The sequence below is a fragment of the Haliotis asinina genome, chromosome 1, assembly GCF_037392515.1.
Source record: "Haliotis asinina isolate JCU_RB_2024 chromosome 1, JCU_Hal_asi_v2, whole genome shotgun sequence".
In the NCBI taxonomy this organism is placed as follows: domain Eukaryota; kingdom Metazoa; phylum Mollusca; class Gastropoda; order Lepetellida; family Haliotidae; genus Haliotis; species Haliotis asinina.
The window spans coordinates 59640439-59666576 of NC_090280.1; the positions used below are offsets into that span (position 1 = coordinate 59640439).

Sequence of the window (26138 nt, forward strand, 5' to 3'; positions counted from 1 at the left end):
CAACTGTTTTAAAGAATGAAGAGTAGTTAACATTGCTAAGTACACTCAACTGTTTTAAAGAATGAAGAGTAGTTAACATTGCTAAGTACACTCAACTGTTTTAAAGAATGAAGAGTAGTTAACATTACTAAGTACACTCAACTGTTTTAAAGAATGAAGAGTAGTTAACATGGCTAAGTACACTCAACTGTTTTAAAGAATGAAGAGTAGTTAACATTACTAAGTACACTCAACTGTTTTAAAGAATGAAGAGTAGTTAACATTGCTAAGTACACTCAACTGTTTTAAAGAATGAAGAGTAGTTAACATTGCTAAGTACACTCAACTGTTTTAAAGAATGAAGAGTAGTTAACATTGCTAAGTACACTCAACTGTTTTAAAGAATGAAGAGTAGTTAACATTGCTAAGTACACTCAACTGTTTTAAAGAATGAAGAGTAGTTAACATTACTAAGTACACTCAACTGTTTTAAAGAATGAAGAGTAGTTAACATTGCTAAGTACACTCAACTGTTTCATAATTCCAATTAAAGGGATTTTTGTCCCCGTAACTCTGCATATTTCACATGCGTTGTCGATGACAGGCCACCGATGAAATATTATCCCAAATATTTATAAAATCCAGTACACTCCAGCTTCATATCTTTATGTAACCAGTTTTCTTTTTAGACAATCTGTTTTCTTGTTTGAAAGCAACAATTTTTCGGGTTTTGTTTCTCTGTTTAAGTTAATTTCCATGTATCGCAGTAACTTTCGCGTTCATTAATTTGATTCTGTAAGCCATTTATCGTGCTTGAAAACAAAACAATGTCGTCTACAAATAGCAATATGAAAATACTATAAAAGGGTGGAGTTGAATCCCGTGTAAACAATTAACATTGCCTTGTGCTAACCCATTTATGGAAAAGGAAATCAGAAATGACCTTAGTATACAGCATTCTCTTACACCAAGTTGCAAGTCAAATGTTTCCGAGAAATTCTGATTACCTTTAATAAGAGAATTAACATTTGGGGAACATACCATTTTCTAGTATCAAATTTAAGAGCCATTCTAGGAAATGTAACTTTGTGCCGAATATGCAAATTTTGGATTAAACAACTTTGAAGAGTTATGTACAATGTAAATTCAGTTTTCATTTTGAAAAGCTGTAAGTAGACTTATTTTACATACACATGCATTCGTGTTCAGTGAGGACTGACAGATATTATTTTTCACACATTTTCGCTAACTTTTGAAACTGAAAATCAAACATTATACATTCAGCGGAGAGGTATACTTTCTTTTGCCCATAAGTATGTATATTTGTCAATCAGCTGTCAGGCTACTGGGTTCATTCCCATTACGACTACTGCCATTTTAACTACCCGTCGTATACATAACCTGTTCCAGTCGAGTAGTTTTTAATTACCAGCTCCACCAGCCAGACCAGACATGGCGGAGACAGTGATAAAAGCAACAAGCCATGCCATCATGTCTCTTAAGACATGTTGTTTGTGCCAACGAAGGGCATCCTCTGGCATCTGTAAATGCATAACACAGTCGATATTACATGTTAGCATTTTTCTAAGAATAACAGTTAGGCGATTGCGTGTGGGATCGCGAAGGAGTCGCTTACACTGCTATTCTGTTCCACACACTGCATGTACACACGATGCAGAGGCTTCTCAGATAGCTTCTTCACAAAGGACCGACTCCGAGCAGATTTGGTGAAGAACTCCATCTGGTTTACTCCTATCGCTGTACCGTTCAGCCTACGCTGCCATCAACAAAATCAACCTCAAATTTCAGATTATGTCCAACAACCTTAGTTGTGGAATTTCTTGCTTTCATCACGAGTTTGATATGTATCATTAGAGGATCATACAATAAATAAATAGGTGCAAAAGTACACAATATAATTCTCTCAATAAGAGCTTCCACATTAATCAAACCCCGATCTTCCTAATTAATTGGTATATATAAACGATTGCCAAGCTAACGAGGGTGATAGGCTCAGTTATCAGACATGATCTTTCTGTTCCGGCGGTGAAGACTCTGGACGCTTTCTTTTGTTCAATCAACTACTCTAAAGAAATATGAAAGGACTGGCACAGCAACTTTATTGGTAGCTTTGACATTGTTTCGAACACCTAGCTCTGAGCTCCAGATTTTCTGGAGAAGCGAGAATTAAACTTAGCCCGAGGTTTGTCTTGAATATGAGCATTCCGGAGCTTGTCTCGGAATTTCATTCCAAGATAGGTGTACAGCTCATATTCCACAAGATGCTCAATAACTCTCCCGCCTTGTAAAGTGACCGATCCGTCATTAGACCTTGCCATGTTTCACATAAAGAGCATTACATTTGTCGAGTCCAAACGTCAATATTGCCAGCATTATTATTGTTATTGTTATTAGTGGTAGTATTACTGAAGTCAAGGGGTCGTTTTTCCAGGAATGTATAGCTTCTACATCGGACTGAACCATGAGGTTTGGCATCCGCCAGGCGACTTCCGGTGGACTGACGGGGTCCCAGTCAGCGACAACAACTGGGGCCCTGGACAACCGGACAACAACGACTACGACTTCTGCGTTGTGACTACGACAAAGTTCTTCTGGGTGGATCTGTACTGTACTGATAAATTCCCCATTGTATGTGAGATCCCAAGTTTCAGTCTCGGTTAAGGTGACTGAACTGGGGTTTTGTTTGTAGTCATTATCAATGTCCATCTAACTCAGAATTCATTGTGAGATTGTCATAAGTGTGTTTCTCATTTGACTATCTAGTGATTGCCTAAACCACAAAGCGCTAAGATTGAGTGAGTTTAGTTTTATGCTGCCATTAGCAATATTACAGCAGGACCACGGCTGGGGACACCAGAAATGGGCTTCACACATTGTCATGCGGTTAATCGAACCCGGGTCTCCGGCGTGACGAGCGAAGGCTTTAATCACTAGACCACCACCCCCTTGGTCGAAGGAGTTTGAAAGAAACTTTGAACATCTTAAGCATACCGGACGCTTGGGATTGCAGTGATTGGGTCATCCACTGACGATAATCATAAAGGTGGTTTACTAAGGAATGTATGCTTGCCATAAAGGCGACTATGCTTGTTGTAAGAGGCGACTAACGGGATCGGGTGGTCAGGTTCGCTGACTTGATTGACACATGTCATCAGTTCCCAATTGCGCAGATCGATGCTCATGTTGTTGATCACTGGACTGTCTGGTCCAGACTCGATTGCTGACTGCGGCGTAAAACTCACTCACTCACTCACTCACTCACTCACTCACTCACTCTCTCACTCACTCACTCACTAAGGAATGTTGCGAATAGCATCCACCTATTCCTTTCAATGAGGTCCACACAGTTTCAACAGAGTAATTTTAAATCCGTTCACATAACAGCGATCGGAACAAAATGGAACGGACGCGTTATTCTTGAAATATGATTGAACATGGCAATGAAAAGTTCAAGAAGAATGAAGAAGAAAACAAAACAATGTCGTCTACAAATAGCAATATGAAAATACTATAAAAGGGTGGAGTTGAATCCCGTGTAAACAATTAACATTGCCTTGTGCTAACCCATTTATGGAAAAGGAAATCAGAAATGACCTTAGTATACAGCATTCTCTTACACCAAGTTGCAAGTCAAATGTTTCCGAGAAATTCTGATTACCTTTAATAAGAGAATTAACATTTGGGGAACATACCATTTTCTAGTATCAAATTTAAGAGCCATTCTAGGAAATGTAACTTTGTGCCGAATATGCAAATTTTGGATTAAACAACTTTGAAGAGTTATGTACAATGTAAATTCAGTTTTCATTTTGAAAAGCTGTAAGTAGACTTATTTTACATACACATGCATTCGTGTTCAGTGAGGACTGACAGATATTATTTTTCACACATTTTCGCTAACTTTTGAAACTGAAAATCAAACATTATACATTCAGCGGAGAGGTATACTTTCTTTTGCCCATAAGTATGTATATTTGTCAATCAGCTGTCAGGCTACTGGGTTCATTCCCATTACGACTACTGCCATTTTAACTACCCGTCGTATACATAACCTGTTCCAGTCGAGTAGTTTTTAATTACCAGCTCCACCAGCCAGACCAGACATGGCGGAGACAGTGATAAAAGCAACAAGCCATGCCATCATGTCTCTTAAGACATGTTGTTTGTGCCAACGAAGGGCATCCTCTGGCATCTGTAAATGCATAACACAGTCGATATTACATGTTAGCATTTTTCTAAGAATAACAGTTAGGCGATTGCGTGTGGGATCGCGAAGGAGTCGCTTACACTGCTATTCTGTTCCACACACTGCATGTACACACGATGCAGAGGCTTCTCAGATAGCTTCTTCACAAAGGACCGACTCCGAGCAGATTTGGTGAAGAACTCCATCTGGTTTACTCCTATCGCTGTACCGTTCAGCCTACGCTGCCATCAACAAAATCAACCTCAAATTTCAGATTATGTCCAACAACCTTAGTTGTGGAATTTCTTGCTTTCATCACGAGTTTGATATGTATCATTAGAGGATCATACAATAAATAAATAGGTGCAAAAGTACACAATATAATTCTCTCAATAAGAGCTTCCACATTAATCAAACCCCGATCTTCCTAATTAATTGGTATATATAAACGATTGCCAAGCTAACGAGGGTGATAGGCTCAGTTATCAGACATGATCTTTCTGTTCCGGCGGTGAAGACTCTGGACGCTTTCTTTTGTTCAATCAACTACTCTAAAGAAATATGAAAGGACTGGCACAGCAACTTTATTGGTAGCTTTGACATTGTTTCGAACACCTAGCTCTGAGCTCCAGATTTTCTGGAGAAGCGAGAATTAAACTTAGCCCGAGGTTTGTCTTGAATATGAGCATTCCGGAGCTTGTCTCGGAATTTCATTCCAAGATAGGTGTACAGCTCATATTCCACAAGATGCTCAATAACTCTCCCGCCTTGTAAAGTGACCGATCCGTCATTAGACCTTGCCATGTTTCACATAAAGAGCATTACATTTGTCGAGTCCAAACGTCAATATTGCCAGCATTATTATTGTTATTGTTATTAGTGGTAGTATTACTGAAGTCAAGGGGTCGTTTTTCCAGGAATGTATAGCTTCTACATCGGACTGAACCATGAGGTTTGGCATCCGCCAGGCGACTTCCGGTGGACTGACGGGGTCCCAGTCAGCGACAACAACTGGGGCCCTGGACAACCGGACAACAACGACTACGACTTCTGCGTTGTGACTACGACAAAGTTCTTCTGGGTGGATCTGTACTGTACTGATAAATTCCCCATTGTATGTGAGATCCCAAGTTTCAGTCTCGGTTAAGGTGACTGAACTGGGGTTTTGTTTGTAGTCATTATCAATGTCCATCTAACTCAGAATTCATTGTGAGATTGTCATAAGTGTGTTTCTCATTTGACTATCTAGTGATTGCCTAAACCACAAAGCGCTAAGATTGAGTGAGTTTAGTTTTATGCTGCCATTAGCAATATTACAGCAGGACCACGGCTGGGGACACCAGAAATGGGCTTCACACATTGTCATGCGGTTAATCGAACCCGGGTCTCCGGCGTGACGAGCGAAGGCTTTAATCACTAGACCACCACCCCCTTGGTCGAAGGAGTTTGAAAGAAACTTTGAACATCTTAAGCATACCGGACGCTTGGGATTGCAGTGATTGGGTCATCCACTGACGATAATCATAAAGGTGGTTTACTAAGGAATGTATGCTTGCCATAAAGGCGACTATGCTTGTTGTAAGAGGCGACTAACGGGATCGGGTGGTCAGGTTCGCTGACTTGATTGACACATGTCATCAGTTCCCAATTGCGCAGATCGATGCTCATGTTGTTGATCACTGGACTGTCTGGTCCAGACTCGATTGCTGACTGCGGCGTAAAACTCACTCACTCACTCACTCACTCACTCACTCACTCTCTCACTCACTCACTCACTAAGGAATGTTGCGAATAGCATCCACCTATTCCTTTCAATGAGGTCCACACAGTTTCAACAGAGTAATTTTAAATCCGTTCACATAACAGCGATCGGAACAAAATGGAACGGACGCGTTATTCTTGAAATATGATTGAACATGGCAATGAAAAGTTCAAGAAGAATGAAGAAGACGAAAAAAGATATTTAAACAAACCCACATGCCTTCTCGTCGTTGCGAGGATTACAGATTTTTAAATATTTATACCTGGTATCAGTGTTTCAAATAATGGGGAAAACTCATGGAAACAAAAAAACAAACTTGTGGTTAATTAATACCAAGCGCTTAAAAGTTGCTAAAAAGCAGTCTGCTTCGCCCTCGCCCGCAAACGAAACCGCAGACTGGTTACGTAACTCTGTCGCCAGAGTCCTGCAGTGACGTCATAGAAGGAACGATTTTCAGTTTGTTGTATTGAAAATGTGTAGGACGCTCGTCGTTTTGCTGATTTCTCGACGTCACCAAAGACCTGCCGAATTGTTGTGTTGCCGTCAATTGCTCCTTTAGGGTCGGGTGATGGTGTCACTATGCACAGATTTCCACCGGACCCCGTAGTTTGTGCTTAAATTGGTTGTTAGTGTGTGCGAAGCGAGCGTTGTGGAAGCCTGTGGTATATACTAAATCGCATGGTTCGCCTACCACGCTTCCAGGATAGAAAATGGAGTTCAAGTTTCATCGAGTTTATAAAATCAAGACTGCTTACTACACATTGCTAACCAAAAGGATTTTACATGAATATAACGCTTTCTTCCTCGGAAACGAGGTTGTGGTCGAAGTGACAATATTATCGTAAGTAATATTATATTGACCCCTTATACTGACCGCTTTCAAGAGTGAAATTGTTATGTTTTAAGCAGTGTCATGTAAAATCCTCATGTCCAACAGTAAAATACATATTATACTACCAGTTAAAACTAATTTTGATTTTGTAAGTCGGTAAACACAAACTTAAATAGCATTCATCCTCAGACAGGGCGCCGCCATTTTTGAAAATCGTGAAGTCACGGGCTTAAGTCCGTTAGAATTCTCATATCTTACAATTTACTGTTTCCATTTAAACGCTTTCATGGAATAAAGACTAGCTTTTATATGAAACAGTGTGTATTATCAAATTGAAACCTGAACATTTTATGTGCATTCTTCATCCTATAAAATGTTTTCTGATGAAGTAAACGTCATAGTTGATGAATGTATTCCTAAGTCATATTGTCTATCTTCAACAACAGGATACGCACACTTTTTCAAAGTACCCGTCCCAAAAAGGGACGATATGCATAAATAGGTGAAAGGCAACGTCTTATGAGATATCAGGTTAACATCAACCTGAAAGGTGGTTAAAGTGTCATGGTGACCAATAAGGTCAAGGTCACCCAAGCCGACTGGAGTCCGCATAATGCCCCAAAGGAAGCGGTCACCAAAATTGAAGGCATTGGGTACAATAGTGCATGAGTTGCCATGTTCACAACAATTTGAAAAGTGGTCAACTTGTCATGGTGACCTTGAAATTAAAGTCAATTCCACCCAAGGTCTGCATAATCTATGCAGGCTGTCACCAAATTGGAACACATCGGGTACAACGTTTAATGAGATGTCACGCTAACAAGAATCGGGGTAGGGGTTCATATGGACACTGCTGAATACAGATAATCAAAATCCTAGTCCCGATTACGTCCGTGAACTGGAGTTCAACACAGATCATCAGTGAGTGAGTGAAGTTTTACACCAATTCTCACAATATTCTTCCAGTATCCCTGAAGGGGACACCACACATGGTACCAATGCGGGTAATCAAACCCAGATTTTGGGTGCAACAATCAAATGCTTACACCACTTACACCACAGGGCTACCAAAACGGCCCCAGCTCATCATAAATAAAACATTTATGTGTATGAAACTGTGTACATTTTATCAGTAAACGAAGAGAGAACGCTAGGCCATAACCTATTATCTCAAATCCTGACACAACTAAGGGAGGCAACTCTCTACAACTAAAAAGTTCTGCCCTTGAGTCCAGTGTAATGTGGAAATGTAAACACAAATACCTTATGATACAAAAGTTTTATTACTGTGGTTACAGTCATAAAAATGGTGATGCTTTGCCACAAAAAGCAATTGCACAAAAAAGAAAAAAGCACCTTACACAAGCCTCAAACTGTTGGTATAGAAGTCACCTATTCACATAATGCATAAATCACACAGTAGCAACACTGATCACTGCATACATCATTTCAAGGTGTGAGTCAGCAACTCCAAAACAAACACATTATTGACCTGTGCTAATTATCCCAACCAAAAATGTAAAATTGGGAATCGTTCAGAAATGAAAAGAACATTTTCAATTGTCATTGTAATGCTAGTATATCCCACAGTAGAAGAATCCTGGTCAATTGTTCTCTTCTAAAAGAATAGTGGAACATACAAGGGGTCAAAGTGTTTGAAGAACTCACTACCTAATGTTGTGAAATGGCAACGTCGCTAGTAGTATTGCAGACACTGATCATTCATTAGATACCTGTGAAACTTTCAACACACTGCAACAAACAGGATTAGTATTGTGATAACTGGAAGAGAGACTGAACTCCCCTCCAAGCCATAAGTTCATCACTGGCGAACTGCTTCCATGCATGTGAGACTTCAAGTTTCAAAACTGGTTGTTATTCACTTGGTGCCAGGTCAGGAGTGTACTTAAGCATGTTGCTGGCGTTGGTGCCCTCTAGTGCGAGGATATGAACTACAGCTCTGTAATCGCTTTTAGAATTCTCCATATCAGTATGGTATTTCACAATATCAAATACTGATTGTTGAGATTTGTTGAAACTTTCACATGTATCTCTTGAATTATCAATGGATGCAATACTACTACTAGTTGTCTGTCTCACAGTCTCTGAACCACATTATTTTCCCTCAGAGACTAAGTATTAATCTATACCACGAGGGACATTGCTGTTTCAAAACTTTAGGTAGTGAGCTCTATGAAACTTTTTTTTAACCTAAAGTTCATCTGACTTTCATTAATAAACAATAAATGCCACAAGGATCCCATTTCTGAAATCAGCATTTATCAGTCTGGATCATGTAATATGGAGTTAAATTAGTATCTAATGGTTTACAAGAAGACATTTATAGAGAGCATGTATGATAACATGTAAATTTTTCATCATTTGGACCTTGTCATCTGTGATAACTAATCATTCCCCATTAATTCCTTGATTCAGGATAGATATGTCGCTTTTCTTGAAACATCCATTGTTCTGTCCTTGCTAATAGCACTATTTTTCAACTCCATTTGGAAAAATGTGAAATACTCTTAAGGACAGCCACAGATTGTTTGCACCAATAGATATAAGGCAAATCTGGCACAGACAGTCTTTGTACAAGGAATAACATCATGACTACCGAACAGGCTTTATTGATGCCAACAAAGCTTACACATGATTGCTAGAGAAATCTTTGAGCAGACATACTGTGTTGAGCAGGACTGTTATGGCTGAAATGCTTTCTAGGCTGTGGTAACTCAAGAGAGTTGAGGCATTCTGAGCTCTCTCATCAACAACCTACACATACACTTCTTGGTTGTTGCTATGAAACGTCATACTTTGCAATTTTACGTTCACATACCCTGAGAGTGGGGGAAATTGGCTTCACACGCTGTGCCCATGTTTGGAATCGAACTCATGTCTTTTGTATGATGAGCGAATGCATTAACCATTAGGCTGCCCCACCACCCCCACATACCCTGAAGAAATGAAATTAACATAAACCACTACTGCTCCTCAATTTAGGAACGGACGAAAATTAGTATGGGTCTACTGCAAGGTGAATGCACAGTTCTGTATCTTTTTTTTAAAAAAAAAAACTTTCTTTTTCAGTGCTACGGATAATAATGAATAGAAAATGAAACTGAACTGCATGCTTTATATCTACATGAGTGGCTAAAAGCCTAAAACAATGCTGTTGTGACATAAAACTCCAAGTGAATGTGTTTTACATGAAATTATGTTACTCTTTGAAAGAAACTCTAAATGCAGTTTTGTTTTGGTATGTATCATCTTGATGAGACTTTTTAGAGAAATGAATAATAATGATAATTATAATTTCAAGTACTTATGAGCATACATGTGTTATGGAAACATACATAGTTTCATATCTCATAAGAAACTGAAGAATTGAAATAGTTCCACAGGTAACATCCTTTAGAGAAGCAGGAAATAAGTGGTTAGCTACCATGTCATCACTGTTGAAAACACTCTCACCACTTTACTTCATAAAGTAAGGCCTATCCAACGACACAGCAACTAACTTTTCTAACAAACAGTAAAAAGAAATTTTCACACGAGACGAATACATAACAAAAGTGGCTGGAAACACTAGCAGACTGTTACCTATTATTATTTCAGGAAAATACATTATTTGTGGTCTGAGACTAGTCTAGTTCTGGAGCAGTTTGTGACCTACTGACATCACTTTTTATTACAAAGTTTAAATCTAATTCTGCAACTTTTTATTCTGTGGTCTGAGACCTTTTTCAACGATACTGGTTCAAGGATTGATCACCCTCATGCTCGGTTGCCAGATACTTTAAGGTTCATGTTTCCAAAAACAATTTTGTGGCACATAAGATTATATCCATTTCATACCAAGGTCAAAAAGAGAACTTTCAAGTGATGGTTTCAAAAAGCATAAACTTCTGTCCATACGTCAAGCTGTGGTTGTGTCACTTTGATGTCTACCAGTTTTCAAAACACAGTATAAACTGTAGAATCATATTTACAAAATGTACAAAATATACAAAGTTTTGGGACAACACAAGGTAAAGAAGCTGCCATGGTTGCTATGGAGATAGAAGGAAGGAATGCTCAGTAATTGCCCCCTAAAAATTGAGACAGTATTAATATATAACGAAATACTCCTCAACTTTTGATTAGAAAACAGAAATAATCTAAACCAGCTGTTTAGACACTGAGGCAGCTTATTGAATATACAAGACTCCAACAGAAGTTAAAATGTCCAATCCCCAGAAATACTTTTCACTATTTGCCTAACAATATGTTCAAGCAATCAGACAGCAATCCTGACAAAGTGAAATTGGGAGTAAAGATTATCATTTTCCTAGAAATATTCAGAGAGTTTTCAATACTACAAGCATTTAACTCTTATACATTTACTAAAAAAATTGTCATGCAAGAGGATATTTGGACAAGTTTTGCAGAAACTAGCATCAGCAGTTTATACAGGATAGATGCCATGTGGCCTAATATAAGCATACATATTCAAAGAGAATACCCAGATTTTATTAAAAAAAACATATTTCATAGGTATTTATTATTATTACATAGGTTTTGATTCTTACCAATGGAACAACAGTGATGTTTCACAATGAAATGCCACAAAAATGTTGGGTGAGTGAGCACTGGGTTTTCGGGTTTTACTCCGTAATTCCTGCAATATCTCAGCTGCAGGCACTGAGAATGGGTCACTAAGGTGTACCCTGCATCATTAAAGCAGGTGTTCAATTTTGCTTTTTTAAAAGTAATGGGATTTTTTAACCTTCGTGAAAGTCCTCCCCTTCATCAGTGGCCTTTGCCATCTCTGGAAGGATATTAATCCAAGTACTGCCATACACTTCTAAGACAAAATACAAACTCCCAGAATGAATCACCTGACTTCATGAAATATATACAAAATAACTCAATCAACTTTGACAAGACTGATCTAAGATCTTCAAACTTGAAATATAGTGCAGCACTTATTCTTCAAAAAAAAAAAAAATTTAAGAAAAAAATATTTTGTTCAGTATGTGATGAATTCACTTAAACAACCAACATCCATAAAACTGTCTTTATATGTCTATCACTTCTCAATGCCATTCAAAGACCTTAAATCAATGTCATGATAATAAATGAAGCTGTCCGATGCCTCATTAACAAATAATCTATTTGGTGTGGCCTCCTATTAATACTGCTTTGATCATAAAAAAGACGAAAAAAAAGCACCCTGGTCACAAATGGAAGTTTATCAACATTGTAATGGTTGAAAACTAGACAAAAATCTCACATTGGTCAATGATCCTATAAAATAGGGTGACCTTGACCTTCATCTGACCTCACATGCCTCAAATACAAAAATTAAATCTGTGTGAATTAAAAATATAATACTCCCATTTCTATATCGTCCTGGCAAGTATGACACGATCTCACTCCAAGATCTAAATGCCAAAGCTAAAGGAAATGACTATATGGATGACCATTTCTTACATATTACAGGGGAGTGAGTAAGTGAGTGAGTGAGTAGGTTGAGTTTTACGCAATATTCCAGCTCTATGTAAATATTCCAGTCTGGACCCGACAATCCAGTGATCAACAACATGAGCATCGATATGCGCAGTTAGGAACTGATGACGTGTCAATCAGCATGCCTGACCAACCGATCCCATTAGTCGCCTCTTACGACAAGCATAGTCTCCTAACATATTACATAGGTCAATATTTAGCTTGAAAATTGTGTGAGAATCTACACTGACAAATGGTTCTGTAACCAACCATCGGCTACCCATAACGTCCTTTGCTTTATTACTGACTCAAAAAATTTCCAAAATGCCAATCAATCTATTAAAAGCCAATCCTACAAAGATAATTTGAATAGAGAAATTACATATTTGAAGCAAATAGCAATTTCAGATTAATTCTCTGCTTGATTGAAAATCAATTCATATCAAAGCAGTACTAATTCAAGATGACCCGTGAAGGTCCCGTGGTAGAATAGGCCTTCAGCAACCCATGCTTGCCATAAAAGGCGACTCAGCTTGTCGTAAGAGGCGACTAACGGGATCGGGTGGTCAGGCTCGCTGACTTGGTTGACGCGTGTCATCGGTTCCCAATTGCGCAGATCGATGCTCATGTTGTTGATCACTGGATTGTCTGGTCCAGACTCGATTATTTACAGACCGCCACCATATAGCTGTAATATTGCTGAGTGCGGCGTAAAACTGAACTCACTCACTCACTCACTCACTAATTCAAGATATTATTCGGTAATTGACATGGGAAGATTTACCGAGTTATATCAAAAACTCATAAAATTGAGTCTTAACTACATTGCTGCTTAGACAAATTACAAATCTTAATGCATGTACATGTATCTCAATAGAATTGGCATTAAAGACCCCATAACACATCATATCTAATGATACGACCTTCATTGAAAGTATTTATTAAATTTTCACAACAATATAACTATACTTAACAGCAAACAAAATGCAAGTTTCGAAAAAATGAAGTCTCATAAAATGAGGAATCAATGCCTTCTATTTATGTTCCTCTTCTTAAAGTCGGACTGCATTTAAATAAATATTGAAGTGGAAATACACTGAAAACCTGCAAAACCTACACATTGCCACTACAAAAATATGACAATTTGGATTTGGGAAAAGCAATACATTTTTCACGCTTATAACATCATACTGAATTAAAATTAACATACAAATGATACATTTATTTCTTATAACCCCTGTGCTCGTGTCACTTTATATACAAAAATAATATTTATTATTTATTTGTGTGTCAAAATTACATTGCTATCAGAAATAGTACATGTACCGATTACTACACAAGGATGGAGAAGGGAAACAACCTTATAAGTTGCGGCTGAAAATCCACACGAGAAAGCTGGCATGTCATATGTACATACATTCTTCTGACAACTAAATCACATGATTTGTAATATCTTCACACAATCAAATGATGTTATTATTGCTAAACTGAAATCATTGATTTAGCATTTGATGCCAGAAAACGCCTGTAGGACTATATTTGGTATGATTTCATTATGTGTTTTTGTGCAGTGTTAAGAGTATTTAAGTTTGAAATCTGAATATTAAAACTAAAACCCACTGATGTCTTATCAAATATTAATCAGCATCACAATGAACATGATATTTATCTATGTTAAATTGCATCAAATAAAATACTGATCTTATTTATTGAGGCCAGACCATTTGATCACCCCAGGGTTAAAAAAATTTCATGATATCACACGGAATGTTTGATGTTACAAACTGCTGTTTATTACTCACCCATTGAAGATATCACTGTTTAATAATTTTACAAAGTTATTACACATTGTGTAATAACATCACATGATGCTGGATGTGACGTCAAAATGTTTTTTACTGTTATGATGTCACAACGCTAATACCTCTGTCACAATTGTATTAGACCTTGCTTGACTAGCGGAAAGCTGAGTGTCACCACGCTCGTTGAATTCTTAGGGAAGAATTATTTAGCTCAATATCATTTTGCTAATGTTGGGTGAGTAGTAAATAAAATACTAAACTATGTTCCATGTAACACCATATTTATTTATTTATTTGCCTCGTTAGCTACCAAACCATTCACACTTTGTATTCTCTATATATTCATATCACAGCACATCTGACTAAAATATGACAGATCAAGTCGTCACAACGAGTGACCTTAGTTCTACGCCTCTTTTAGCAATATTTAAGCAATATCACAGTGGGGACACCAGAAATGGGCTCCACATATTGTACCCATTTGGGGAATTAAACATGGTTCTACACTTTAACTACTAGGCTACCATACTCTCCTTACTCCTTACTACCATGCTCCCTTTTCTCGAAATGACGTTATCAGATGGAGGGATTATTAGCTCTGTGTTTCCATACATTAAATACAATATAAACTGCTCAAAGGAAGTAAAGAACATCCGAATTTTCATGTGGCTATGGATATGTCATGGTAAGAGGGCATTATTTTAAATAGGTAATAGCAACACTCCAGCAATATCACTGCAGGGAGACCAAAGTTGGCCTTCATACACTGTACCCATGTGAGGAATCAAATCCAGGTCATCAGTGTGATGAGTGAACGCTTCAACCACTAGGCTACCCCATTGCCCTAGATATGTCTTACTCGTTGGGAACTGTGTAATCTTAGATGGGTATTGCCTTGGCCATCAGATCAAAGGTGTTCTTTCATCTTCTTTTGAGAAGTATATTGTATATTGCAAATGTGTGGCAAGTACACCTTCTATTCCAAATAAAAATACTTTTATATGCAAACACTAAAGTGTAATAATCTCATCAACAAAAGTTATTCTTAATAAATTGTATGTAAGAGACATAATTTTAATCAGTGACACTGCATAAGAATACAATAAGACTTAACTATCACATTTTTTATAGTGCCCACAAGAAGCCCATTATTTGCCACATTTCAAAAATTCTTATCTCCGAATATTAAAAAAGGTAGGGTATAGTCTGCAGAAAAAACGAAAACAAAAAAACAAAACAAAATTCATCACGCTGATGACGGTGCTTAAAAGTACTTCCTGCTTGGCAACCTCATTAGTATATTTATCAGATTAATTTATCTGATGACAGAGCCCTGTGTATGATAAACCTATTTATCATCCAAAACTGTGTTCCACGTGAGATATTGCTTGTGTGAGATCAGACGATATCTCCTAGGACAGCAGATTTTGTACGATGCCCTGACAATGCTATGACATCATGAAGTTGATGACATCACAATGCTATGACATCGGTGCACTGCCAATCTAATGGCAGTACTGTGTTCAGAGATGAACATTCGTATTGAAACCTAATGACTAATGATTTTGGATGACAAACAGAATCTCACCCTTGTGTCTACTGATATAAATTATATCAACACAAGCCAATAAAGTAACAAATATCTGAGACTTGGGTGAGATTCTCTATGTAATAACTGATATCCAGTGATGTAAAATATGATATCAAATGGTCCTGCAAATGGTAGAATGGTTTTGTAAAGTTAAAGTTTTGTCACAAAATCATCATCTATCCAGAGTAAGATGCCTCCTTCTTATAATATGATATATACCCTGGACCCTGTCTCTCATCACGCTTCCAGTCTGGGCAAGCCCTCATCCTCTTAATTCTTATCACTGATGCAGAACAGGAAGTTTCTGGACCATGAGTCTGAAGTCTCTAACCAGTCACTTTCTCTCTTTGAACATGAGCATGGCACGAAGTGAGTGAGTATGGTTTTAAGGAGTCTTTAGCAATATTCCAACATTACAGTTGGGGGACACCAGAAATGGGTTTCACACATTGTACTGAGTTTGGTTTTACGCGGCTTTTAACAATAACGCAGCTACATCACGGTGGGGTACACCAGAAATGGACTTCACACATTGTACCCATGTGGGGATTTGAAACACATTGTACCCATGTGGGAAATTGAACACAGACCTTTGGTGTAATGAGCTTCAACCCCAACATCTGGTGATAAATCATCCATCATTTGATTGGATGGCTGGAGTAAGAGATGAAAGTATTGCCATGATGACGACAAGGTCCAGGATACTTGTACAAAACTAAGGGTACTTCAACATGCAGTCTTACAAAACAAGTGATGTTACACATTCCCAACTTTCATAACACAAGGCACATGTAAATATTGAATACAAACTAAATGTATAAAATATATAGCTTCATATAAAATTATCATTGTATAGTTTGGCGGGAAGTAGATTGTTTACCTGAAATGAGAAAAAAAGTCAAAAGTCACATTATTGATACATTGTTAACGGAGCCTTATAATTTGACACTGGGTAAGGACCTCATAAAGTATGATTCACAGAGCCTCTCATTTCATGTAGCTAAAACCAATCTACATAACGCATGACTGACAGAGTTTGGTTTTATGCCACTTTTAGCAATATTCCAGCAGCATCACTGCTGGGAACACAAGAAATGAGCTGCACACAATGTGGAATTTGAAACTGGGTCTTTGGGGTGATGAGTCAATGCTTTAAACACTAGGCTACTCCACTGTCCCAAATAAGGCATGAATGTCAGAGCCTCTTAATGCATATACTTCATGAGATCTGCAGAACGATCAATACTAAATAGAATCACAAGGTATGACTGAATAAGGTTTTTTTTCACATCGCGTGTAGCAATATTCCAGCAACATCATGGCAGGCAACACAAGAAATGGGCTGCACACAATTTACCCATGAGGGTATTCAAATTTGGGTCTTTGGCATGACGAGCCAATGATTTAACCACTTTGACCCCACCACATGATCTCAGAGGCTCTTATACCATAATACTCGACAAGATCTGTAGGACAGTCACCACTAATAGCCTCATAAGGCATGATACAGAGATCTTTTGTTTTGGTTTTATGCTGTCCATTTTTTGAGGTGAATCAACGGATGGTAAAGTATTCTCCAAGAAGATTGCTTGAGGATATTGAAACCCAACCTGCCTTTTGTCTATTATCGACTTTGCTTTAATAATTGATACACAGTGTGCAAGAGAAAACTTTCATGACAGTATACAGAAGGGAGTTCAGCATCACTTAGGGAATCACAATATGGGCCTCAAACAAACATATTCAGTGTTCGCATTAATCTTTTTTTTTGGTGCTGCAAGAGGCATGGATCTCAGCGCTTCAAAGAAAGACGATTATAACATGGCCTCAACTTACATCTCTCATACATCAAACTAATGAAACTTAACCCTGAATCTCTATCAATTTGTCATTTCCAATTCTATATTGCAAAAATATAATGGTGAAAGAGGCAAGGTTGGATAAATATATGGCTCTATGAAAAATTCATATACTCACAAAAACAAGTTAAGGAACACTTTAATCTTTCATATTACTATCATTAACCTGTCAAATCATGAGTCTTTCTTCTATCATATTACTATTTCTGGCATCTAGAGTTAAACATTTCCACATGAAAGAGTTGGATGTCCTTAACTTTTTATGAGCAGCATATTATCAAACATGTCACATTTTGACTTATTTTCCAATTGTGTTGACATCATTTTCCTGCCAAATGTAACATATCATCAGGACAATGAACTGACCATATCAGATTCAAAATGGACCCACTAATAGCACTACCGTTACACCATGCATTCAAAACACCAGTCTTTTCAATGAAAATTAGATACATATATTTATGTCATAAATGTTCAGAATTTGCAAAGACTTGCACATCACATCATTTTCCAAAAATCAGTATTGTTCTCTAAAGCAAATGATAAATGGAAACTGGTGGACATTTTCTTAGCATGAAAATTAACTGTGAATGGTAATGAATGGATCTCATACAACCGACCCCATAAAAAGAATGCTACTCAACATTTGCAAAGGATCCCACCTTCAACCAATGACCTGTTCCTTAGTAAAGTTTTAGTAGTATATACACCAATGAATCCCAAAAACAGATCATATGATATTTCACATTTTTTCAGCTCATTATCATTTCCAAAATATTTTCCTGAAATTCTTGATTCTAACCAAAACTGATATCTGAGTAAGTGTAATTTACAAGTGTTTACAAATCCTGTTAAAAGCAACCATTCCCTATTTGAAATAAACACACATTATTCTAACCATTTCATTAGTTAAACACCCTTGAATTAAACCTGAGACAAAATTGTTAATTTGCCTTAACATACTCAACCCCAAAAGTTAAGAAGCACCCCAATATTTTAAGCATTAGATGGATCATAAATACTTTAATATTGAAAAAATTATATAAATAGATGTCAATGATACATACAAGTAAATAGACCAAACACACTGCATTACTCCCTAACTGGTCAACAGAAGCACTAACATCTTTGTTTAACAACACAATATGCTGCAACATATTCACAAATTCATCCTCAGTGGACACTGGAACAGTCTCTTGATATGTTCCGATTAACATCCCTGGGACCAAAATATTTATCTGCACAGTATAAACAATAAACAAATGCCTAATGTTTATTTGACAGGCCATAGGCATTTACATCCCATAGGAACAGCCTAGAACACTCACATTTTCAATGAAGACTTTGTCACAGGGTGATTGGTTTGGTTTTCGCATCTCTCAAGTGTCACACCTAGGACTCCATTTAAAGTGTTAACCTACTTGCACCAGGTGCAACCTACCATAAAAACCCAAGTTGCACCGGCCAAATTCCTGCCACAATGCAGTGTGTTAAAACGTCAGAGGTTTTGGTGCACATAAACATATTCCTGTGATGTAGTACCCAGGAAACCATAGCAACACAAGGGCCATCACAGCAAAGCTGTGTCTATCAACACCAATGATGTTTTGGTGCCATAACTAATCAAAGTTCACAAGAGAAATGAGCTGATGTATTTATGCCTATAATGTTCGACTTATTGATGATTCATTTCTCAAAACGGACTTGCACCTTGTGCAACTTAAGACTCATAACATCTTAGTAATATTGGGTTGCACCAGTGCAAGTAACAAAGCACTAACTCAAGCCCTCTCTTCACATCATGTGTCTGTTTAATACAGCTGTGATTCAGGTCTTTAACATTTGCAAGCTCCAAGACACCCACAAAGGTATGATGCAAACATACTGAGAACCATTATTACGGCTAAACATCCAGAAAGGGAAACACATCCTTGTCAAAATATTACACTAAACCATCTCAATTGTTTCTAAGGCTACTGCACAATTTGAAAACAACCAAACCCTTATTTGAGTTTTTCATTACTAATCAGTAAAGTATTAACAATAAATTTCTTGAAAAAAGGGATTGGACCTTAATTTTCAAAATATATTATGGCATGTTTAAGGTGCAAATGAAATGAAATGAAATTCTTGCTATATTCTTGCTTCAAACTTTCTGTCTTTTAACTTAGATAAATACCTGTTTACGCAAACACATATGCTATTGAGTCTGTAACCTAAATAAACAAGAAAATGGCCTGTCCCTTCCCAAAATCTGTTCGTTTTTAATCAGTCACTGTTGTGCTTTTACAGCAGGAGTGGTTCAGGGGTATCACTTGGAATGTAACAATAAATTACCCTGGCACCCTGAGGATGGACCAGTCTGTGTACCACACAAGCTTTCCCTATCATAAAAAAACACACACGCTGATATCAAATTTTGTTTTTATAAATACATTTTATCCACATTCACAATAAATTGACATACACTTTGTATCAATGAATAACTTTGATTGTAATGCCATATGTGATCATGATCACCAAACATACACCACAATACTTTACATTTGATTACGACTGACACAAAATCATTCAATAAGATCCAGTTTACATCAAGAGATAAGAACAAATAATATTTGTTGTTTCTCATAATCAAAAATAAAATATACTACTTTTATATAACCATAGTGAATCTAGCATGACAAACTATAATCATATGAAAGAATAAGGCATTCCTTAACTGGTTAGCAACATAAATTTAAAGCACAATACAATGAAAAATACCAGATTCTAGCACACGACTAGTCAATCAGTCATGACATGGATACTAGTGTTGTTTGAAAGAACTGGGCTTTATTTAAGTTCTTTTTGGTTGTGTACATTGAAAGCATATTGTATTAAACCATTTGAAAAACTAAAGCATTCTTGCTAATTTAAATTGTGGGTTTCAGAAGACAGATGTGTAAGAAGTGAATATTGTCATGATTACAGTATCATACAGTTGACAGGACAGGATGATAAGGAGTCATGTGACCTCAGAGACATGGTTTGGGGAGGTATGAGTGCACGAGACAGATAGCTGTTAGTCTTTGAACCCTACCCATCTTCATAAATGGTACAGAATGAATGTCAAGTTACTTCATTGATACATAGTCAAAATCAGTTTTCTCTCTCATAACCTTGACCTTATTTCATCCTAGTATTTCCTTACCTTGAAAAAAATCTCAATCAGACATAACTGACCTGTCGACTGTTCCTTGTGAAAATCGTTACATCAAAGACGGTTATCTGAGTTTCTGAGAACATACCAACATGGCTGTGTCTTTTTGACTAATTACTATTTGTTTCAAGCTTCAACACAATCATGAACTGTCCAGTACCATCCAATAACATCCTACAGGTCACATAAATAACCAGAATATTTTGATCAATTAACGCACTATGAGATGCTAAGGCATTTGGTTACATTTCATAAATTTACATTGTGTTGTAAAAAGGGCTTGCACCCAGTCTTTGAGTAGCTGGGTTGCTTTGTCCATGAACTCGACGAACTTTACGAGCATCATCAGGTCGCTCGCCTTTCCCTGATCCAGCTGAATGATCATGTGACAATGTCAAGTCCCTTGTTTGGTCGTGAACTTGAACCTGTGGCCTTGGGTCATGTTTGGCTATATGGTCAGCGGATTTGGGCCGCACTGGTCTAGATGTTTCAAACCCTGGAAGCTTTGATCTCATTTCAACATCATCGTCCTCATCCCTCTTTTTCTTACTATCCACAAAACACAAACCAAACTCTCCAACTGAGCTGCGATTTGATCGACTGCCATCTGTTGAGTCAGAAGTCGGGCTTTTTATGTTTTCGAAACGCCCAACAAGGTGCCTTACAATTGATGCTTCTGAGTCACTCCTTGGTGAAATGTTTCCATTTGAATTCTGTTGCTCGTCATCCTCAGAACGGACTCCCTGCTCCTCAAGATTCAAGCACAGACCAAGTCTGTTCTCTTTAAAATCCTTATCCATCATTTCTGAACTTTCAAAGCTGGCAGAACCCCCATCTTTAACCCACTGCCTGGTTCTCCTTGAACCCATGCCTCCACTATCATCAAATGATTTGCTTTTTTCAGAAAGAGGCTGATTTCCTCCTTTTCCTGCTGCTTCACCCTTCTTTCCTTCCTCAATGATGATTATCTTCCTCTCCGGCTTCTTCACCTTTGTATCCTTCTCGATATTTCGGACAACCTGCTTGACCATTGTCAAATCCTGAATATCTTCTTCTTCCAGTTCCTTCTGGGGTTGGGAAAGAAACTCAGAACCCATTTCTCTCATCTTAGCACGAACATGAGGATCAATGGAGCTTTTGTCTTCCTTTTTCCTTTTCTTAGAAACATGAGAAATGGGTTGGATCTCTGGTTCAAGCGTTTCTTTCCCTTCTAGTATTGACTTCTGTTCCTTTACAGTTCCGATAAGTCTCTCCGAAACTACTGAACTGTTTGAGTATTCTGTTGGATCACAGGTAGCAGTGGATGGAACGATGTCAGAGGTGGGGCTACATCGGTCAGAGGTCTGTCTGGCCAAAGGTTGGTCAGTTCCTTGACCCTGAGGTTTCAATCCGAGGGTGTCTTCTTTTGTTGAAAGCTGGGTGTCATGTGCTTCTAAAGTCAAAGAGGACACACTGCTCTCGGAGGAAAGTCTTTTTCTTGATTCTGTGTCATTTCGGTTCTCAAAATCTGGAACAGATGAAAATTCGTGTACAATTTAAATCAAAGACAGAAGCATAGACAGATGTGAATATATTCATGCCAAATTTCTAACAAGTCTGACAGTAAGCTAGTCTGTTACTCCACCAGCCTGCTATGAGTGAGTGAGTGCGTGAGTGAGTTTACTTTCAAGCCGCTGTTAGTAAAATTCCAGCAATATCACAGCATGGTACACCAGACATGGGTTTTACACATTGTACCCGTGTGAGAAATCGAACCCGAGCCTTCAAGTGACAAGCAAACTGCTACCTCATCTCCCTAGTCTGCTATAAACAAAACAAGCAGACCAAGAGAAAAGACTTTAACCCAAAACACTGGTGAACTAAAAATCTAAAGTGATGTCAGTGTGAAAACTGAAGTAAAGCAATAACTATTTCAATGCTATCGACAAAAAGAGTATAACCTGGCCATGCTAGCATGCAGCTGAAATACAGTAGAGGCAATGTTAAATCTTACTCCCTAGCTGTAATGCTACTCAACACCAGTAATTGAGTCTTCTCAGCTGAATAGAGCTAAATGAAAGATGAACCCACTACAAACCTTGTTTATATTTCTGTACAAAACCCTTCTCAAGCTGCACCTCTTCTTTGCCACATTTTACTGTAGTGATATTCTTCTCACTATCACTGCCCCTTTCTTCACAGAGCTGAGATTCTGACGTCTGCTCAGAGCCATCATCTTGGTCTGGAAGAGTTTCCTCCCCTTTACAATATTCTGGGAGCACATTTTCTCTGTTGCTGTCACAGATTGGAGCTGTATGAGATGGCGATAATATTGGAGAGCAAGTCTTTCGACGTTCGGAACGTTTTGACTTTGTAGATTCTCTCTCCTCTTTGAGGCTTGCTGATCGCTGAATGGGACGAGATTCTGTTGATGATTTGGAGTCATCAGTAGCTCTACAATAGAAAATATCGTAACCATATCACAGGGGTTAATTTGAGTTTGTGGGGTCACAAAGTAACCTGGTCAAAAGCAGTTACTATCCAGTAAATGTTTGCCAGTCTTTAAGTAAAAATGATCATGGTTTCCTTGTTCAACAAGACACTTAGGAATATGTTGCTTACAAAGAGAATATTGCTCAAATGTTTCATATCAGACATATTACAGTGTATTTGATTTCATTTGGGACCAGTGAATTTCTTGATAACACAATATCTAATAAAGCAACAAAAATGAATTTGCCCAGTAACATGAAATCAACAGACCAACAGATTTGTCTCATAACTTTGAAAACACTCATCATTTTGTTGTCACTTTATGAGAGGGGAGGGGGGCCATGTTCTGCTAGAACAGCCAGGAGTGCCATGCTTGTTGATTAGCTGGCTGTTCTACCAGCAAGTGGTTACCCTCTGCAATTAAATCCTGCAAGGTGACACCAGAATTGGGCTTCACACATGTGGAGAATCGAACCTTAGTCTTCGGTGTGACAAGCAACTGGTCTAACCATTGGGTACCCCACCGCCCTCCCAGGCAGTAAGTAACTGAAGCTAGTGGATGATATATACAAAGAAGCTATCAAACCTACTGTCTGTAATTTACCTGTTTGCTTCCAGTCTGTCTTTGAAAATGCGGACCATTCCACGTGGGAGCTGGATGTCTTCCTCCTCATACACAGACTTGGGACGCTTTAGTTCTAATGCATAAAACTCATCTTCATCATCATGTGAAGGTAACTCTACACAACTCTGTGTCAACCGTTCAGAGTTATCACCTTTTGATCTCAACTCTGGGGGGCCCGTGACCTCCGAAGTGTTCACATCCAAGATGGGCACATCTGTGGTGGGACTTTCTCGTTTTGAATCTTTTTGCCCAGATTCATTCTCCTCATCGGAGCTGGGAAGATTTTTGCAGAACCCTGACCTCATCTTCTGCACTGTACCTGGACACCAAGGAATTTGTTCACGGGTGTAGTACTGTCTAATTCCCAAATGCCCCTTTTTATCAATTATCACTTTATCACCATCCTGGCAAATAGATGTCTCTGTATCTTTGTCAGCAGGGGCAGTTGCATCTTCTGATTTGTGACTCCCTAAGGATGCAGCGCGATTCCTGACAGACAGTTTGGTCACATCTCTCTCACACTTCTCACATTCATCAACATCCTTCCCTTCCCCCATGGAAGCACTACGAACTCGAGCACCTTTGGACTCAGTCTGTTTAACCAAAGTTAACATAGGAGAGCCCATTTTAACATCTTCATCTTTTGATTCAGGCACTGGTGTTGATAAGAATACATCCTCACCGACCAAAAATTTTGGAGGAGACCCACTAATGGATCCACTGCCAAGCACAGGTTCCTCCTGAGCTGGCACAGTTTCCCCTAATTCAAGCTTAATCCAGCTGTTGTCTGGACGCAGCCTTGACTGTGAAGACACATGAGGCAGATCACCATGACCTTCTGGTTGTCCTCCTCCACATTCACTAATACTGACAACAGGTGATGCGTTCTGGCTATATCTGCCCACAGGATATGCAACTGATGCCTCATCCTCAGCATCAGATGCATACTCCTGCTGAATCAAATCCAGGCCTGCTACCTCACCACTGGTAGCCACAGCCTCATCATACTGTGTGGTAAATGAGTATTCTCCTTTTGTGGAACTCTTCTTCTTGGAGACCGCATCTTGCTGATCTGGTGTGGGTGATGGGATGTCTGGTAAGGACTCCTCCAGGGAGTCGGTGCTGCGGGATCCCGTCTCTAAATCGGCCCCAATATGGACCATGTCGGCATCTTCTAGATCTCTACCTGTAATATTTACAAGTCATGTTTCATTAAGATATTCACACATATTAAAAATTCCATGCTGGAAGAGACAACTCAACAATGCAGACCACTAAAGATGTTTGACTTTATAGTCCTTGAGAGAAAAGAAACATCAATACTTATGATTCATTTAACTCCACACTCAGCTATATTGCAGTTATATGGTAGTGGTCTGTAATAATTTCTCCCAAGGGTCAAGGACATGCTCACCTTTTCCCAATGATCGAAGCACCTCTTCCTCGGAAGCAGGGTTGTATCCTGACTCGAACATTCGGCGGTAGAGATCGTCTCCTTCTAAAAAAACAGCCTCACTTGCACGGTCATCATCATCTTTCATGTCAATGAGATTCTCGGCTGACTTGGACTTAAAGATATGTCTCTGGTTGCTGGTGGGAAATAAACAAAACATCGATAACCATACAAGGTTGACAAAAGCAGAAAACATCTCTCCCAGCCATATGAAGATGTCATATATTTTCCACTCACTAAATAGTCAGCGACTTCAACAAGCAGAAACATATACTGTCATGCAATTCCAATGAATTTTGTAATAACTGCTATTCTGTTAGAGTTTTGGGTGACTTCTGGTTTTTTTTGTTTACTCAAATGCGCTATTGAATAAATGACACGTTTTGGAGGAAAACAACTTCCTTTTATTCTTCATACTGCATTTCAGATAAACGTCTGACATGAATAATTACAAAATGACAATAGATTCAAAAGGACTTTTTTAAACACTGATGACTTGATGATGGTGTTGAGAAAGAATTGAAAAAATTAACAGTTAAACAACAGACTATCAATAATTATGCAGCCCAACTCTACAGAGGCTAAGAGTTTAAGAAATCAGAAACACTCACCTTGCACTCAAGATGCCTTCGTATGTCCTTAACTGTTCCATAAAGCCATCGTTGGGATAAATGACATTTCGCCGTTCATGGACAAACTCAAATGCGTCATCCAGGGACCATTTGTTCTCCTTCATCAGATAGGCTATCACCTAAAACAATGGTACGACAATCTGTTGTTTGTTTGTTTATGCCAAATGAAAATGAAGCCTGGGTCAGAAAATCCAGTGATTGCTATTATGAGCATGATTCTTATCTATTCCAAACC

The 26138-nt window shown here is 38.3% G+C and overlaps 1 protein-coding gene across 3 annotated transcripts in view; it reads right to left on the bottom strand.

The window, feature by feature from the left end:
• Nucleotides 1-18305: 18305 nt before the first annotated feature.
• Nucleotides 18306-26138, bottom strand: part of LOC137295231 (uncharacterized) — a 72162-nt gene continuing 64329 nt past the window's right edge. For all 3 annotated transcript variants that reach the window (XM_067826559.1, XM_067826551.1, XM_067826567.1), the window contains 5 exons: nucleotides 25883-26022; nucleotides 25233-25408; nucleotides 23798-25004; nucleotides 22799-23154; nucleotides 18306-22228 (listed from right to left, as the gene is read on the bottom strand). In XM_067826559.1, the coding sequence (XP_067682660.1) occupies nucleotides 20979-22228; nucleotides 22799-23154; nucleotides 23798-25004; nucleotides 25233-25408; nucleotides 25883-26022 (3129 nt within the window). In that variant the 3' untranslated portion in view covers nucleotides 18306-20978. The remainder of the gene's footprint in view (nucleotides 22229-22798; nucleotides 23155-23797; nucleotides 25005-25232; nucleotides 25409-25882; nucleotides 26023-26138) is intronic.